The following is a 19,094-nucleotide window of genomic DNA, read 5'->3' on the forward strand; positions in this document are numbered from 1 at the left end:
GGCTGGAGGCTGTGCTCCACTGGGCACCTCCACAGGGCAGCACCGCAGGTGCCAGCTGGCCTCACTTCCCACAGCTCTGCACCCAGGCCATGACATCCAGTAGAAGGGGGTTTCTCTTCTCCTTGGTGACCTGTGTGAGGAAGTAGGAAGCAGGTCTCAGATTTCCCTCCTTTCCTTTGCCCTGAGAAACGGGAAGGCTGGGAGGCCAGCAGGAGGTCTGAGACAGGACAGGTGTCTCCAGTTCCACCATCAGCTCTACAGAGACAGCCCAAAGCACAGCAAGTCAGGTGAGGTGGCCCACACCTGCAATCCCAGCAGCTTGGGAGGCTGAGGCAGGAGTATCCAAGTTCAGAGCCTACCTCAGTAACTTGCTAAGATCTTGTCTCAGAATAAAAATAAGAAGGGTTGGGAATGTGGCTCAGTGGTTAAGCAACCCTGGTTCAATCCCTGGTGCCTAAATAAATAAATAAATAAATAAGAAGGGACAGCAGCTTTGAGTGCTGATGGATCCTGACTTGGAAAGAGTGTGAACCAAGAGCTGTAAGGAAGACAAGGAGGGGGTAGGGCAGATGGACAGTCACCCTGGAGCAGAAGCGGCCAACAGAGCAGCAGAGGACTGATACCCAGGGACACCCAGAATCCGAGCATGCTCCCAAGGTTAGTATGTCTACTTGGTTAACCAGGGGCTTGGAGGACCCAAGTGCTGCAAGAGGCCTTGGCTCACCTGGAGGAGGAGGGGGCTGAGCCAGAGAAGCGAGAGTGACAAAGTGCAGACCATAACTCAGCCTCCTGACCCCAGCATGTTCTCCATAGGCAGTACCCTTACAACGCAAGGATGTCCAACAAGAAAGTACGAGAAGCAATTCCGGCATCCCTGCCCCTGTGATCAGTTCTTCCTTCACCAGTCTGGCAGAACAAAAGGGGCAGAGGATCCAGGGAGAGGGCAGGGCTGATGCTTCCTGTCACTATGCCTCCCCTGATCCCCATGCTCACGGGCACAGGGCCAAGGGTGGGACACCACAGAAAGGATGCTGACCTCATGGAGGTGGCAGACTAGGGGAGACGTAGCATGAACAAGGATGGGGGAGGTCCAAGACTCCCACAGGAAGGGTCCAGAGAGGTGGCAGGGCCTGGGTGGGAGGCAACAGGGCTCAGAAAGGCTTCCACAGCAGGGTGCACCTGGACGCAACCTTGACAGGTGGTCAATGGGGAAGGGCACCTGGACAGAGGGGGACATGAGCAAAGCCTCCTGGTATGAGGGAGGGTGCACTAGAGACCTGCAGAGGTCAGTGCTGGCAGCCTGAGAGGAGGAGCAGCTGGCCCCCAGCAGGCCTGCTCTGGGTTGACTGTGTCCCCCAGAGGTTCATGTGTTGGAAGCCTGATCCCTCAGTGCATGGCATGTGGGGGTGGGGTCTTCAGGAGGCAAACAGGATTAAATGAGTGGTTTTGTGAGAAGGGGAAGCCACCCCAGCTGGCACCATGCTTCTCCCCATGTGGGACCCTCCGCCATGTTGGTGAGGGATGTGGGTCAATGTCTAAGTGGTGACCAAATCTTCTAGAGAGGGGAGTGGTGCCACTTCTTCTCCACTTGGCTCTTCTACCTGATTTCTGTGTGTATGTGTGTGTGAGGGGGGTGGTTTTATGGAGACATAATCATACATCATAGAATTCACCCCAAGAGTAGAATTCTAGGTTTAGGAATATAGCTCAGTTGGTAGAGTACTTGCCTCACAAGCACAGGGACCTGGGTTCAATCCCCAGCACTGCGTACATTCAGAGTTTGCAATCCTCACTGCTATCTAATATCAGAACATTTTCATCACCAACACAAGCCCCTTCAGTTACCCCCTTCTGCCCTCCCCGGCCTCTGGCAACTACTTCTATCTGCTCTCTCAGTAATGTTGCCTCTCCTGGACATTCTCTGCAAGTGGAATCACAGGTATGTGATCTGTGCCTGGCTTCTTTCACTTGGCACGAGGTGACACTCGTTCACACATGTTGTATAGTGAAACCATCGGTACTTCAGACCTTTGTGTTGCCAATAACACCCACTGTGTGAAGGTGTCACATTTCTTTTATCCCTTTGCAGAAATGGGGTGATTCCCACGTTCTGGCCATAATGCTGCTGTGATCGTTCATTGAAGGATTTTGTGAACATGTTTTCCATTCTTCTGTGTGTAAATATATTGGAGTGGAATTGCTGGTTTTCAGAGTGACTCAAATTTAATTTTTGAGAAACTGCACCTGTTTTCCAGTTTTGGCACCACTGAGGTCTCACCAGCAGGCGTGAGGGCACCAACACCCGACCAACATCTTCCATTTCTTTCTTTCAGTCATATTGCAGGCACCCCAAGGGGTGTGTCTTCCCAGCTACCCCTGACACTGCACGACCTTTCATGGGCTTACATATCACCTATATAGCTTCTGTGGAGAAATACCCATTTAGAATCTCTGTCTATTTTTATGGGTTTATTTTCACTTTATTGTTGAGTTCTTAAAGTCATCTTTGTGTTCTAGGATTCAGGTTCATCTGATACATAATTTGCTAGCATCTTCTCCCCTCTGTGTGCTCCTTCCTACTCTTGCTGGGTCCTTTGAAGCACAAAGGTTTAGGGTTTTGGTGTGGTCTGACTTATCTATTTTTTCCTTTGCTGTCTGAGTTCTGAGTGATCTTTCATAGCAGGCTTCGCCCAATTGCTGTTCATAAAGACTCCTATATTTTCTTCCAAGAGTTCTATAGACTTACCTCTTATATTTATATCTATAAACCATTCTGAGTTAATTTTGTGCACAGTGTGAAGGAAGGGTCCAACTTCGTTCTTTTGCATGCGGATATCCAGTTTTCCAGCTGCAATTGTGGAAAACACTGCTCTTTTCCCATTACACTGCCCAGGCTCCCTCATGGAAAATCAAGTGGTCACAGATACAGAGTCTATTTTTGAACTTCCACTCTCTTTCAATGGTTTACATGTGCACCCTGATTCCAGTACTACAGTTTCAACTACTGTGGAGTAAATTTTAAAATCAGAAAGTGTGAGTACTCCAACATTGTCCATTTTCCAGATTATTCTAGCTGAGTCCCTTGTATTTTTATGTGAATTTCAGGATTTGCTTCTCAATTTCTGCAGAAAGAACCCACCACTATTGACTTCTGATCTTGTAGTATCCAGCAGTTGGCGAATGAGCCCCGACCCTGGCTTTGCATCCACAGAACAGAGATGTGGGTAACCAGGGACAGTATCGAATTCCCACTAAGAAGAAAACAGTTTATGTCCTGTTGTCTAAAATACACATAGCAAGAAGAGCAGAAAGTCCAAAATTTTCCAAATAGAAAGAAGCTGGGACCTAGCATCTAGTACGCTTATGATCCTACAACCCAAAAGTGAGAACTGAAAGGATAAAAATGGTTTTGTGGAAAAAGCAAGTTTAAAGGGCTCAGAATTCTTATTATTAAAGTAGCTTTTGGTTATATTAACATTTTATAAAATAGAAAAATCAAATAACATCTCAGACTCGAGTCACAGAAGAGTCTACACCCCACTGACAAGCCAGTGCCCTGGCTGCAGGCATGGGTGGATCCTGCCCCCACCACATACGCTGTGGAGGGGAGAGTCTGAACACCTAGCACCCTACACATGCTCCCAGCCTGCCAGTCTGCTCCACCCAGTTAATTAGAAAACTAGGAAAAGTACACAAACCCCTTTCCAGTAATCTCAACCCACAAAAGCTTTCTCCTTTTGCCTCCAAGGCATCAACATGGCCGTTACCTGTTTTCATAATTATCTTCCGTGAGCCAAACACTGAAATAAGTTCAAAACAAAAACAGTTCTTGGTGTTATATTTAGAGAGCAATAGGCTTTAGAAGTCATAAAAAAAATGTGGACAATGTTCTGAAAGAGCAATATGACCTCAGGAAGGCCATGGTCAGTACCCAAGCCATGGCAGTTCCCACGCCTCCAAGACCCTCCTGTGGTCTGGAAGGTCTCCAGACAGAACCAGCAGGACCAGGAGCTGCAGGATTGCCCAGCAGGTCAGCAAGCACTTGGGCAGACCAAGGTGTGATGATGGCTGACATCGGCAGTTCAGCTTCTGCTGGAGCCAAGGGAGGACAGCAGGGGGCAGAGGCAGGAGCATTCTGGGGCAGGCAGGCAGCATTGCAGCCTGGATGCCAGACAGCACCCCCGCTGCAGCCAGGGACACGAGGCACCAGGCTAGGTGCCAGGCTCATCACACCATGAGCTCCCACTGCAGAGGATGTGACGTGGCTCAGAACCTTGCCAATGCTGAGACGTGGACTAGAAGGCAGAAGACCAAGTCGGTGACTTCTCCCTCAGAAACCAACAGCATGTGATGGCAAAGTCCCCTCCGAACTCAACAGCAAGTTACAGGAGACAAACTCTCATCCCAGCTCCACTAACCTGCTCCTCCTCCTTTCTCAGGCCTGTGCTCGAGTGGCATGCTGAGAGGCCTTCTACCCACTCCAGAGGCCTGTCCACCCTGCCTGACCTTCCCTTCTACCCAGCCACGGCTGGACACATTCCATGAATGCTTGCTTGGCGGGTCCCCTCCATGTAGCAGGGGCATCTGCCTCACGTGGCAGGAAGCAGCGCCAGGCTCAGTAAGTGGGGGAGAAGCCAGTCCACAGCAGCTTCACCACCCCGTCTGCTGGGCAGCAGAGGTGAGAGGATACCTTCCTTCTGGAGACTGTCTTTCTTTGTCTACCTGCACATCTGAGTGTCGCCATTCCTGCCTTACCTGTCAAACATGACCTCAGGAGCTTGAGACGCTGTCACCAGCACACAGCTCGACCTCTGCACAGTGCTCTCTCCCCCATGCTCCTGAGGGGATCTTTACCTGGACGGAATCCTCTGGGTGCCAGGCTGCTGCTCCAACCCTGGGGCCCTGAGCCAATGGGCATCTCCAGCTGCATATCGGTGCATCAAGAGTCAGGTGCTGCTTCTCTCACGCTGCTCTTGGGACTCGAGTCAGTGCCCACAGATCTGGTCCTGAGGTTCTTGGCACAGATTCTTCGGTTTACCCAGCTGTGGTTCACAGCAGGCTTTTGGAATCTGTAGGTTTGCCTTTAGCAAACACGGGGAGATCTGGGCTACTGTGTCCCATCCGTCCACAGGGCTCGTTCTTGACCTTTTTATTCTGCCTGCTGCTCTATCTTCGAGTCTGCTAGTTCTTCTTCTGTCATCCTCAGAAAGTGGGCCCACAGATTAACATTTTAATTTGGTTACTGTACTTAATGGTTATAAATTTCCCTGTGATTCTTCTATTGTCTCTATTTTTGCTGAAACTTTCAGTCTGAGACTTTCAGTTCTTCATTTGCTTCCAGGGCCTGTGATGGTCACTGAGGCAACACAGGATGCTGGGGCCAGTCCTGCCCTGACTCCAGCACTGTGGCTGGAAGCCCATATCTGCCGGCCACCTCTTCATTCCAGCTGCAGCACACCTGGCTCTCAGGACAAGTGACCTGTGGCCGAGTCTGTTATCCATTAGCTGCACGCCTGGCACAAGGCAATGAGCGGATGGCACTGGCTGGGTGGCACGCACCCCACCCTGGAGCTCACTCAGTCTGGCAGGGCTGCACAGCTCCACCTGGGGCATGGAACTGGCTGCCTTCTCTTGTTCCTTCAGGAGCTGTGGATCCTCCCAGCCCCTCTTCTCAGACAACCTCTCCCTGGCCCTGCCTGCCTCTTGGTCAGATCTCCTCACAGATGCCTGCCCAGGACACTGTGGGCAGAGGCCACTCTCAGACAGATCCAGACATTCACTGCCTCTGGGGATCAGAAAGGACCCAAGACACACATCAGCCAACTGCTCAGTCTGCTGGTAAGGACATGAGGGTCCTTGTTTTTAAGCCAGAACTGCAAGGGTCACACCCATGGCGCCCGGGCAGTTGGAGAAGAGTGGGGCATGTGGCCCCTTCCCCGAGCTCTCTCAGAGCTGATGCCTTCTGTGCCCCATGAGGAGCAATGACTGCCCTGCTGGAGGACAGTCTCCCCTCTGGAGGGGGCACGTGGCCTCATCTTAAGACACAGCATGCACTTCTGGACATAGCCCTCAGCTCCCCTGATGCTCCCTTGACTTTCGGGTCCCTGGTGCTAACAAGGGATCAAGCCCAGCCTTCCAGCATGGAAGCACCATCTCCTGCTCCTCCAGCACTACTGTCTCCATGTCCACAGACACTGTCATCATGCACCTCTACCTTGGAGGCAGTGAGCAGAGGGGCAGTTGGTGGCATTTGGCTCTGAGGCCACTGACATAAGGACTCGGCCTTTGCACCTTTCCAGCCTCATTCAGACATCACCTCCTGGGACAGACCTCCCTTGAGTACTGCCCACCACCAGGCCACCCAGCACGCTGCTCTTCCCAGCCCTCGGTAGCAGCTGGAACCACCTCCTGCATCTGCCTGCACATGTGACACTCAGCTCCTGCACTCGGTCCCACGCTCCTGGGGAATGGACCCACCAAGATGTGAACAATGCCCTGCACACAGTAGGTGTTCAGTAGGCAATGGCCAAGGGAGTGCACCCCTGAAGGAGGTGCACATGCCTCCCAGATTTGGCAGGTCCAACCCCAATGTGGTCCTTCAGTGCCACACATAGGATGCACTGGTAGCAACATCCTAGCAGGGCCAGAGGGCCAGGGGACTTTGCAACCAGTGAGGCAGGTGCTCGTCAAGAGCACTAACCTGCTGAGGCCCCACAACCTCCACTCACCACCTGCCTCTGGGAAGCTTTAACCTGGGATGGGGGCAGCAAGAGTGGAGCTCACCAAGGGCACTTGCGGGCACAGAGGAGGGCAACAGAGAGGACAGAGAGGCACGAGAAGGACTGAGGAGTGCAGCAGGCTGGGACACTCAGGGCTCCCAAGGCTCATCAGTGCATGGAGGATAGTGTCATTCTAAACCCCTAAGATCCAATTCGGTGATGCTGCAGCACAGGGGCACATGAGCGGCAGAGGAGCAGTTGAGGGCAGGGCACCTGCAGACAGGGTACACTCACGCTGAACACCTTCATATCAGGCCTACCCCGTATCTCCTCCACAAGGGCCAGTGGCTTTCCTTTTGGGGCTGGGATGGTGCCCAGGATGATGGTCGCTGGTGAGGACAGAGTCTGGTGCACAGCCTGGATGAAGGGCTGGCTGAAGAGCTCCATATTCCCAATCTCATTGATGACACACACTCTGCATCCGAGGTCTCCGCAGGAACCCACCTGGGGATGGAGACATTCACTGGACACCAGGCCACACTACTCACAGGGCCCCACAGGCCACAGGCTGTCCTCACGTGCAGACTCACAAGAAGGGTGACCTAGGAGCCTGTAGCACCAAGCACTCAGTCCCAAAGCCCTGGCTTCTTGCAATATTTTATTCTTCACAATGGTTCCAACAGTGACCCCACCTTATGCTTACATGTACAAAGAAAATAAAGGGCACCCCCAATACCTCAGGTTTAAATAAAGGAGACAGCAAAGGCTGAGCACCACAGGCAATGCTGGCCTCTTGACTCCAACTCTGAGTCTTGCTCCAAGAGGTCTAGACTAGCACTGGGCACTCCCATCCTAGGCCCGGCAGCAGAGGGTGCTCTACGGGTCCCCAGTGGCCCTGTCAGGGCCTGTAGCCAGGCCGAGCTCCTCCGTGATGTCCTACATGCCCCCTCAGGGTCCCATGCACACCATTGCCAAACCCACAACACACAGGGTCTCAGCTGGGAGAGCTGTTCTGGGACTGAGAAGGTCCTACCAGCTGACAGGCAGAGGGGCACCATAAAGAACCCCCTCCTGTGACACAGGCCCTGAGAACCAGCCGGAGGAGACTTGGGCTGTGAGACCCCCAGGACAGAGCAACAGCCACTCTGGCCACTCTCCCTGGAAAATACAGGACCCAGCTGTGTGTGGGGGGGGGGCCCTGTCAGGCACCGCTGCTATCGTCTAAATGCTCCAGGATGACCAGAACCACTCCTCCAAGGAAACCCCGCGGAGCAGAGCGCCTTCAGTCTGCCCGGCTGCTGCAAGGCAGGTGTGCACACTTTCTCTAGGTGCCCGCCCCCACTGGGAGCACCAGGAGGAGTCCTGGAGTCCAACAGATGAGCCCCACTCCGAGGTCTCAGCCACTCCCATGTGACACACAACTGCACACCTTCCCAGGAAACAGGAACTGTGTCCACGAACACCTCTCTCACCAAGAAGAAACTGCTCTCCAGGGGCAGACAAGTGTGCCTGCCAGCCAAGGCACAGGCAGGAGTGCCACCTTATAGAGCATGCTCAGCCAGTGGCCAGCTGGGCAGCAGACCTCACCACAGGTGCAGAGATTGCTGTCCTCGCCACCAGCAGCATTCAAACTGTTTTCAAAAAGTTTCATAGGCTAGTAAAATTTTACCACTATTTGAACTTTGGAGAAAAGCTCTTATCTCTGCCACCGCTATCCTTCTCTTTATTAGAAACCACCTGGAGTGGGTGAGAACAGACATGGGCTACAGGGAGGTGGTGACAAGTGGCAAGTGGCTGGGGGCAAGAGAAGTTCAGCTACAATCCCAGCTGGGGGTTGGCTCCCCAAGGTGCCACACCTTGGTGTGATGGCATTTCAAGGAGGAGTTAAATCTGCTTGCCTATAGGGCCTGCAGAGGATACCATGATGCTCAGAGCCCTGCAAACAGCCTCCCCAGGAAAGATGCTAAAAAAGGGAGAGGAGAGGAACCCCACTGAGGCCACGAGAAGGAGGCTGTCTTGAAAATGACCATGTCCTCCACATCAACAGGGCCCTTGCTCTGCACAGTCCCCATCACCCCATGTGACCTCCAACGTGGCCTCAATTCCACAGCTCAGGACAGCTCTGCCTGGCAGATACTGTGCACCAGGAAGACCTCAGTAAAAACAGAAACGCAGAGGCAGTGTTCTGAGGATGGAGCCTCCAGTCGGATAGTCTGCACTTGGTAACGGCCAATGCCACCCACCGCTGCTACCACCAGCACAGGACAATGCAGGAGGACCAAGGCGTGAGGGGCAATGTTGCAATGGTAATTAAACAGTGCAGTATTGAGGGAATGAAGGGCCAGCATGATGAGGGATGGCCCTCGAGCATTTCGCACACACATTTAAACATGACTTATGAAGCAAAATACACTGATTGGATGTGAGTTGTCTCATAAACGGTTTTAGCAAACTAGCTAAGTATCTGGAAGGAAACCAACTGTCTCACATGTTACATTTTGAAAATAAATCAAGGTGGACTGAAAGTATAAGTGCTTTTCTAAAAGCACAGGGAAGAAGAAAAATAAAGTAAAATGTTATGTTAAATTTGAATAGGACTGAACAAAAGTGACAAGCAGAAAAATAGAATCAATAAACATAAAAAAGGTCATCTTCCTTACAAAGGGGGAATGGGAAGAAGAATCCCACAATTATTTAGACAAAAGAAACCAAACAATGGAAACCCTTAAACCTCATTAGAACCTTAAAAATGCAAATCAAGGCCAGGATATGTCTTGGAACTGTGAATCAGGTACCTGCAACGTGCCAGACAGTCTGTCCTCACACCACAGAGGACCAGAGTGGCCCTGGGACCAGGCTCCTCACACCATGCTGCCCTTCAAGCCCTGTGGGAGGCCAGCCCTGCTGGAGGCAGAGCTCCTACTTGGTGGCAAGGTCACTTCCCATTGGGAACAAGGTGTCTGACATGGAGGGAACCACAGTAGATCAAAAATGAAATGCCCACTCAGAGAGTCGATCATGAACTTCAGTTCTGAAGATTATTAAGATATGAGACCACGTCAGATCACTTAGTCAGCCTGTAGGAAAAACAAACTGGGCCCATAAACTGGGAGGGGCTGTTTCTTCAGTTCTGGATGACTGAACAAACAGACTAGGCAGCCAGGCAGGCAAAGCATGCCAGCAATGGCTATGCCATGGTAAGACCTGAGTAACTCACATTCTCCCTCATTTTTTTACAATTTTTTTTTTTTAACCATGGACAGAGAAAATTTCAATATTTAGGAAAACAATGTGATAGCTCTCAAGTAAAGTGAGGTCAGTCCTGGATGAGCGATCAACCCAGTTGGGCCTGCAGGGAGCTTCCTAGAAGCCTAAGACCTTTCCCATGGGCACTGGCCTCCCTCTTTCCCCTCCCGTGTCCCTGCTCTGCTCCATCTCTGCTCTGGTCTGCAAAGTGTGGCAGATACCCATGCTGAGGTGAGCTTGCGGACCTGAGCCTCCTGGGCCTCCTCCACCCCAAGGTGCTGCCAGCTCCTGGCCAGTCCTGCTTCCCTGGGGACCAATGGGCATGCCACACTGGTCTGAGAATTATTTTCCATACATTTTTCATAGTATTTTTAAAAGAACTCAAATAACACTCCACCCACAGTGAGGCTCTTACACATGACAGATATTTCTTAACTTTGTCAGATCTGCTTTCTCAGGTCCTGCAAGCTCAAAACTTGCCCTGGATGGAAGGTCTCACCTGTTCCCCTGGGGTTCCTAGAGCTTCCAACCCACCCTGTCACTGCCTGCCAACAGCAAACCTGTCTCTTCACACACCCCTATTTTTGTCACCTAATCTTTATGTTTTTATAAAAGCTAAACTCTAATTCCTTCTCCTTTCTTTATCACAATAATATATGGGGGATGGGAGAGACATTTTTGTTCTAGAAAAGAAATCCAACCCCTAACTGGGTAGGAATGCCCTGTGGGGGGCTGTGCCTGCCTGGCACCTGAAGGTCTGCACTGCTGATCAGAGCAGTCTTTGTTCCTTAATGAAGACAGATGCAAGCTCTTGATGTGGTCAGTACAGAGAGCTTATGTAACCCTGCAGCTAGACATAAGGCATGCACCCTCTTCTCCCAGAACTCTGCTGACAGGAAGTAAAAATCAATTCTGTGTATTGATCCAATGCTAAAAGTCAGACTCTTCCCTTGGAATTTCATTAAAGCATCTCACTTGCTGTTTGGACATTTACATGGAGATATCTGGTGGAGAAACACCACATTCTCTGTTCCCATGAAACTCAGCAGGGGGGGGTTTCCAGGGGAAGGAGGGTGAGAAGGGGGGTGGTGATTGCAGCAGAGGCAGAGAACTAACTCATGCTCTGGTGCTCAGGGGCAGAGGCACCACCCAGGAAGATGGTGTGCCAACAACCAAGATGGAAGGTCCTGAGAGCCTGGGACGGGATGGCCCTGGCACCTGTGGGCTGGAGCACAGCTGGATGACCTCAAAGGCAGCAGGGTCAGCTGGCACAGGGCCTTCCAGTCCACTGGAAGCATGCTGGACCTCAGTCCTGGTGCAGTGGAAAGCCCTTGAGACGAGTTCACACCACTCCATTTCCCTAAGTCACTCTGTAAGATCCTCAACAGGGCCCCAGAGCCCTGCACCTGTGTCCCCAGCACCTTCCTCTCCTCCTCACCCCTGCCATCTAGAAGATTCTCCCTGGACCACCCCTCCCCAGTCACCCCCACACTCTCTTCTCTTCTCCTTTCAGTGTGGATGTCAGTTCCTCAGAGTCCCTTCCTGGCCTCCTGGGCCCAGCCATCCCCACACTGCTCGCATGGCACTGATGGAGAGGTCCCTGTCCTCATCTCCCATCTGTGTTCACACTAGACTGAGAGTCTCCAGAGATGAGCTTATGTATGTTTTATTCATGATCCTGAACTTGATCCAGGACTTGATGATATGTGATAAACAGATGCAAAGAGGCAATAGATAATCAATAAAGCCAAAAGCTAGTTCTTTGAAAAGATCCTCTAAATTGAAAAAGCTTTCAGTAGACTGATTAAGAAAAAAAAAATGGGAAAAGAGCTAAATAAAGAAGAAATGAAAGAAACTCTGTCAACACAATCAAGCTTACAAAATAAAATTAGTATATAACTTAGATGAAATGGACAAAATGCCAAAAGGCACAAATACCACAATTGATCCAGTTAGAAGTCAAAAACCAGCAGATATATAACAAATAAAGACTAAACTAGTAATTAAAAAGTTTCTAATAAAAAGCTTTTTATACCTGTATGACTTTCATACATTAAAAAAAAAAAAAAATGAATACCAACCATTTCCAAACTCTTCCAAAAATTAGAGAAGGGAGACCAGTATTACCCTAAGACCAAAGCCAGGCAAAGATCCCCAGGAAATAAAGTGAGAGCACATTCCTCAGAACACAGATGAAGAAACCCTCAGTGCCAGCAATGAACACAGCCACAGAAAAAGGGCTCCAGACTCAGGGAAGGTAGGGCAGTGCTGTCTTTGGGGTACAGGCAGCTGCTTCCTTCCTGCTCTCCCTATTGTGGAGCATGGACACGTGCCGACCAAGAGACAAGGCCTTCATGTGCAGCCCAGGGTAACATGCTGCATTTCCTCAGCTCAACTGCTTGAAGAGTTTAAAACCGCAAAATGCAAATCTGACCCTCCCTGGAAGAGCAAATGCCATTCCGTTCCCATCTCAACTCCTATGATGCAAAGCACAGGTAGGCTCAGGAGACAGGAACACTCACGTTCCTCATGATGGAAAGTGCCAACTGCTCCAAAGAGTCATCAACCACATACTGCCCCACCTGGCACTCACACTTCCCTGGCATTGGCTCTGACCTGTGAGAAAAGACACTGTTTTGAGGAGGGCTCCTGCACTGATTCCTGGTGCTCAGCAGCCCCCCGCACAGCTGGCCTTCTGCACTTTCCCCCATCCTCAGCAACCACCTAGTGAAGACGCACTGTGAGCACTGGCCCCACTGCTCTCCCCTGGGAACGGTGCTCACTGCGTGTCTGCACACCACCAGGCCTTGCAGTGTGACTACAGACCCAGTGCCCAAGCTGTCTGGAAAGTGGGGTCAGACAGAAGGCCAAGAATTACCTAGGGAGAAAAGCACAGGACTCTGGGGCCCACATTCCAAATGAAACATGACTTCATGCTTGCTGTCCATGTGGTGGTCTGTTTCTTTCTCTGGGACATCTCTCAAGCCCTAGATACATCAAAATAGAGGAGGTCATCGGGTTAAGCCCCAAACACAGGGAGACACAGATTCTGAACCCTTGGGAGAGGGAAGCAGAGTGGCATCCAAGGACCCCACAGGAAACTTTTGGAAAATTTAACGCTGGTGGAATCAGAATATAAAGCTCTGAACTTGGAGAGAAGGATCACTTAGGATAAAACCTACAGTAATAAAGCATCAGTACCTGACTCTGGACAGAGGCCCCCGAGTTCCAGACAAAGTGACAACACCAAATCCTGTCCTTCTTCCTCCCTGCCTGACTTCTTCTGTATAAAATCCATCCACAGGCACCCCAGAGGACTTTAAAACCTCACTGGCTTTCTGGATCAAGGTGGTTTTTCCAACCCCTAAAAAAGAGAAGGAGACCCATCAGGAAGCACTCTCCGTAGAGCACACAACAGGTGCCACCTGCAGGAGAGCAGTCAAGGGAGGCAGAGGAGCAACCACACACAGATTTGTGAATATTAATTTCACTCTGATCTTGATTGCTCCAGGTGTGAAAAAGTTTCAATTCTAGTAGAAACAAACAAGGAAAACATGAACGGCATCCTGAAGTCTATTCTCAAGTTCTGAAACATCCCCAGCTTTGTCACAGACACACCCCCAGCATGCAATGCACATTCCACATGATATCAGGCCACGTTTACATCCAGAACTCAGCTGCTTTTCCTCCCAGGTTCACCCTCCTCATTTTCCCACCTGGGAACCAACAGGGGTCATACTTGGTCAGAGGATGGGCACTGGAGAGCAGGGCCATGCTTATTGGGGGGAAATCACTTCATTCCACACTGTCTATTGAAAATGCAAATCTTAAACCCCAAATCTCCTAAATCCCCTATCACACACACGGCTCGGTAAAATAAAATTCCAGAGTCTGCACGATTCAATGAAACCGCACTGAACCTCTGAAGAGGCCACATCCAGGTGGAAGGCCCTGCAGTGCTTGGCCTGGTTGCCAGGAACAGGCTGAGGGGGATATGGAATGTAGCAGGTAAGATCCAGGCTTATCTCGGGTACCTTTAGTCACTAGCCATTGACTACCAACCTCTGCATCTGATCTAGCATAAACTCCTGACCTGGCTCCAGCTTCCACTGCCCTAAAGCTAAGAATGCTCCCTCTGCAGCCTGTGGAAGATTCCCTGCTCTGCAGCAGCCCCGCCTGTGGCTCCCACAGGTTTATTGGTAGGTGCACTGATTTATGAGTTTTTTCTGAACTGTAACCTTGAGTTCCTGCAACCTCCTAACACTGGAGCCGGTCGTCCAGGGTAACCTGAATCCGTGTCCGGGCCTGGGTCACTCATCTGGGTCAGGAGAACCATCTCTTTTCCTTTCCCTTGGCGCAAGAGAGTTTTCTGCATGGACGTGACCTTTGCTTCTTGGAGCTAAGTGAGAGGCACCAGTGAGGAGGCCCTGCGGTAGCGTCGTGAGCCTTCTCCCTGGCGCGGAGGCTACTGCGGCCCCGCGCTCACCTGGCGGCCGGGTCAGGAACACGTGGCGCGCCATCCCGGGAGGCCTAGCTGCCCACCATCGCTGCAGCCACGTCGGGGTCGGTCAGCCCCGCCCAAGCGCCGCTGGCCCCGCCCCGGCGCCCGAAAGCCCCACCCCGCGCGGCTCCTGCACCTGGGCTCGCTTCTGCTCTGCCTGGAATGGGCGTGTGTGCAGATGCTACCCGCCTCCGGGCTCAGAGCCAGGAGGTTCTGGTGAGAACCCGTGCTCAGTCCTCCGTGCTGGACTTGCGTGAGGCGTTGGTTATTAAGGCTTTGCCGCCCGAAGCATCCGAGTCTGCGCTGGGCCACCCCTCAAGGTGCAGTTCCCGTAGGCTGCACGTCCGGGCCTGGGCCACCCTCTGAAAGGAGCAGGCTCTGCTGCGTTGCTCCGTGTGTTCGTGTTTGCAGCAACGCTGCAGCCCAGAGCGCCCGGGCAGCTTTATGGGAACCTGGCCTCCAGCTTCAGGATGCAGAGTGTGAAGACAAAGTTACAGCAGATCCAAAGATCTCACTGGCCATGAGCAGGGCAGAGGAGGTTGGCTTTACATGCAGAAGAGGCTAAACAAAGGGCTACTCCGTTAAGTGGCCTAAAACAGAAGGAACTTCCTAGCTTGCTGATTCAGGCTGGCTGGAGCTGTTATTGCTTTAGGAAGAGTGCCTCTTTGGAAGTTCAGTTTGATAACCAGGCAGTTATACAAGTGACTCCATTCTGGTTTGGTCTGGTATGCAGGGGCCTAGCTCAGGAGCTCAGTAAATAATTGCCTCTCCTGAACAGGGTCTAACAGGAGTAATTGGTCTTCAGTCCTCAGCATCCTTGCCTTTTTTTCAGGAAGTTCCCAAAGTCCACTGAGTGAGAGCCACTGGTTCTGGTGGACATCCCATACCTGCGGCCACTCTGGGAAGTCAGGCTCCCTCATACTCCACCTGGAGAATTTCAGGCAGATAATTAAGTAGCTCCCTGCCTCACTTAACCACTTCAAATTTCCACCCCTCAAGTGAAATGGCCTTGAACCAGATTTACTTGTAAAGTCTTTCAGTCTCACATGTGGTTTGACTTGTGAGCAATCATTCTCCATCCTGGCTGAGAAAGCAATTTCAGTGAGTGCTCAGCTTAATTAGTTTGCCACACATCAGACCTCCCAGACTCCAGTTAGCTGGCAATATGTGACATTCATATGACCTCAGTTTCTTGCCTAAAAAAAATTTAAAATGAATCAAAATTATAAGATAGAACTGTTACCACCATTTTTGCAACATTTATAACAGTATATTATTATAACAGTATATTACTTATTATCCCAAGGGGTAATGTAACGTAGAGCCTTCCACATCTTGCACCTGCATGAAAATTGGAAGTCAATGAACAGAAGACATAGCAAAATAAGTCCATAGAAGGATCTTCCTAAAGGAAGAAAGAAAGAAAGGGAAAGGAAACATGTAGTCCAATGTAGAATGTATCTCTTATTCTAAAACTTGAATTCTAAATTTTCATTAGGTAACATTTCCCATCACTGACAGGCAGTCTGGAAGGGACTTACTGAGCATCTTGTGAAGCACTGCAAGGGATTCTGTCATGAATGTAGGTAGATCAAGGATGCATAGAATCAAGATCTAGAGATTCAGTGTCAGGAAAGAGAAAACTTTCTCGAATGGATGTTCTTTATCCATTAACAACTACTTCTTTTGGCAAGGTGGGGTCACGGGTGTTTTCACTCCTTGATAATTGAACACTGATTTGTACAGTTTTCTTTATGTGTTGTGTTTTACAGCTACAGTGATAGCAGAGGTTAAATAGCTATGTCTTCTAGAGATTAACAAGAGGGGACAACATGATTAGCAACAAAATACCATCCTGAATTGAATTTTCCCGTGTCTTCTAATCAAGGTGCTATGGACTCTGTCCCCGAAATTCATACTGAACTCCTCCCTGTAATGTGAAGGAGCAGGAGGTGAGCAGGTCACAAGGACAGAGTCCTCATGAATGGGATCTGTGCTCTTGCAAACAGATGGACGGGACCTCTGCTCACTCTGCTCCCTGCCAGCTGAGCACACAAGATCAACATTGGCAAACCCAGAAGGGACCTTCACCAAGAACCTCAAGAGGCCTCAAGAACCCTGCTCTTGGGCCTCCTGCCTCAGAATTGTGAGAAACACACATTTGCTGTTAAGCCATCCAGTCCGGTGTTCTGTTACAGTAAACTCAGTAGTGATACTGGTCCATTGGACATCAGGAATGGATCCTTATTCCCCAGAAGATTAAATGCCCAAGAAATGCTGAGGCTAGGATAGAAAGCAAGTTTTAATTAAGAAAGGGTCAGAGACAGACTTCTCTGAAGAGCAGAGTTCCTAGAGCTGGCTTCTATGGGAGGGGGTGTGTCTTGCTCTTTCATAGTCCCCAGAAACCCTCTTTTTGATTATTGTCTTCTCTTTCTTCCTGAGATCAGGGACAGGGAGGTCAATTGTTAGCACCCCAGGGTGCCCAGGAGCATGAGGGCAGAGGTTAGCAATCCACTGTTCTCTGTTTGATAACAGTCCTCATCCTCTCCTGACCCCAACATTCATTAGCTGCCCTGATTGCTTGACCTTCCCCTGCCTCAGCTTGTTGAGGAATATGACAGGTTCTAATGTGGGGAGCATGCGAGATAGTGTCAGGCCAGCTGGTGCCAGACCAGAGCACCCTTATCCATCTGCTCCTGTGCTGGACATCATGGATGCGGTGGGTGTGGCTGAAGAGGCAAGCCCAGGCTCTGCCCAGCCCATCCGACACACCAAATGGCTATAACCATGGGGTGGACACCTACAACCAGAGCTCATAAACTGCACTGAACCCAAAGCCTTTGGAGGAGCAGAACGGAGCAGAGCTGGATGGCATCGGAGAGAATGGCTGACACTTGCCCCCCTGCAGCCCCCGTCATGGCCGAGGAGATGCTGAGCACAGTTCCTTGACTAAGATGCAGCGTGGTGAGCATGCCCTGGGTTCAGCACTAGGAGGAACAGGTTAGGTTAGGATAGGTTTGCGGTGACATGTGAGGCCTGTGGGGAGCATGATAAAGTGAGTTAACTGGCCAGCTGACTCTAATCTGTAAGACACCAGCGACACCTGCCAGCTCAGGCCAGGTAGAGCTGCAGGCAAATTGCTTTTCGGCAAAGAAAGCATGTAGGGGGTCGGCACAGTGGGCCAGTGTTATACAGTTATTCTCTTAGCCTGGGTCCCACAATTCTCATCTGTCTGTCCCCTGACACTGGGGACAGGCAGTGTTCCCCAGAAATAGATGTTCCCAAGGAACAGGTGACTGTAGTCCTTTTTCCTGCAGAGCTGGGTGCAGCCTCATTTGCTAGAAGGCAGCACTGTTCTTCAGGGAAGCAGTTTGTGAATACCTCTGTAACTAGAAAAGCCCACAAAATCCTGAAAAACAGGATTTTGTGGGTTTTTTTTCCATATTTCCCTTGGCCCAGGGCTGTGCTACTTTTAAAACTACAATTCCCCTGTCTTAGGAAACCCCTCAATCCTTGGCCAACCAGCTGAAATGACCAGAATTCTCTCTAGTCTCATGAAATAATGGGGGTAAACAAGATTTTCAGGGTGAATTGCCAAGGACCAGCAAGGTGCAGGGGAAAGGAGGCTGGAAGCAGAACTGCTTGGTTTTATCGTCATCTCCCAGGGAGGCCCCACTGTTTTCTTCAGGTTCAAGGTTATTCCTCCACCTGGATCCCATCAGTTGAGGACCTGTTGTGTGAAATATAGTGTGGCACTTGTTCTGGCTTGATTCCCAAACCCCTGCATCTAATGAATATTGAGAGTTGGATCTAAAGGGAGCTGGCTGTTGAACACACCTCCCTCCTTGCCTTCTTTCCCCTTCTTCTCCTTCCTTCTTTGACCTTCTTTTCCTTCCTTTCTTCTTTCCTCTCCCCATTAATTACAGATACTGTGGTAAATAGTAGGGGTCAAGCATACATTTGAAATAGCTTGTGTCTTGAGAAGATTAAGTTACAAACACTGCCTTTTTTACCTAAAGTCCAAATTTTGAAAAAGACTGTCAAATGCCCATGAGTTACAGTGTTTTTCTTTCAAGATGAATATGTCTTAGTCAAGCAGAAGCAGAGCAGAACTGGACAGCAGCATTCCTTCCCCACCCCGTGAAGCTGCCTATCTTGCTGAACAAAGCTTGCCACTGGGAGAGCTGGCACTGCCCTTTAGCCACCAGCCTCTCAACACTACACACATCAAACAAGGGAATAGCTGACATTCACCTAGAGTGTCCCGTGTGCCAGCCTCTGTTCTAAGAGTGTTAGAAATTACATTGACTCCTTTAATCATCTCAGAATGTTCACTATATGTAGAGAAGCCAAAGCACAGGAAGGTTGAGGGAACTGTCACAGGCTGTCATTATGCAGGCATCCACGCATTCATCCATCCACCCATACATGTATCCACCCATCCATCCATCCATGCATGCATCCCTCACATATTCATCCATGTGTCCATGCATCCATGCATCCATTCACCCATCCATCACCCATCTGTGCATCCATGCATCCTTATAGAATCATATGCTTCTCATGCACACATGTCCCAGTACACCCTTAGGACAAGTATAAATGTCCTAAATAAAAAATGCACTTAC

General features: G+C 50.4%; 1 protein-coding gene across 1 annotated transcript; it reads right to left on the reverse strand.

Annotated features, from left to right (window-relative positions):
• Nucleotides 1-61: 61 nt before the first annotated feature.
• LOC124961054 (cancer-related nucleoside-triphosphatase-like) lies at nucleotides 62-14,485 on the reverse strand. Its single transcript, XM_047519789.1, has 6 exons — nucleotides 14,452-14,485; nucleotides 13,167-13,329; nucleotides 12,484-12,581; nucleotides 11,271-11,295; nucleotides 7,014-7,194; nucleotides 62-130 (listed from the first exon to the last, which is right to left on the reverse strand). Exons 1-6 carry the CDS (start codon nucleotides 14,483-14,485, stop codon nucleotides 62-64), a joined length of 570 nt encoding a protein of 189 aa, XP_047375745.1.
• Between the last annotated feature and the right edge of the window lie 4,609 nt (nucleotides 14,486-19,094).

The sequence above is a fragment of the Sciurus carolinensis genome, chromosome 12, assembly GCF_902686445.1.
Source record: "Sciurus carolinensis chromosome 12, mSciCar1.2, whole genome shotgun sequence".
NCBI lineage: Eukaryota > Metazoa > Chordata > Mammalia > Rodentia > Sciuridae > Sciurus > Sciurus carolinensis.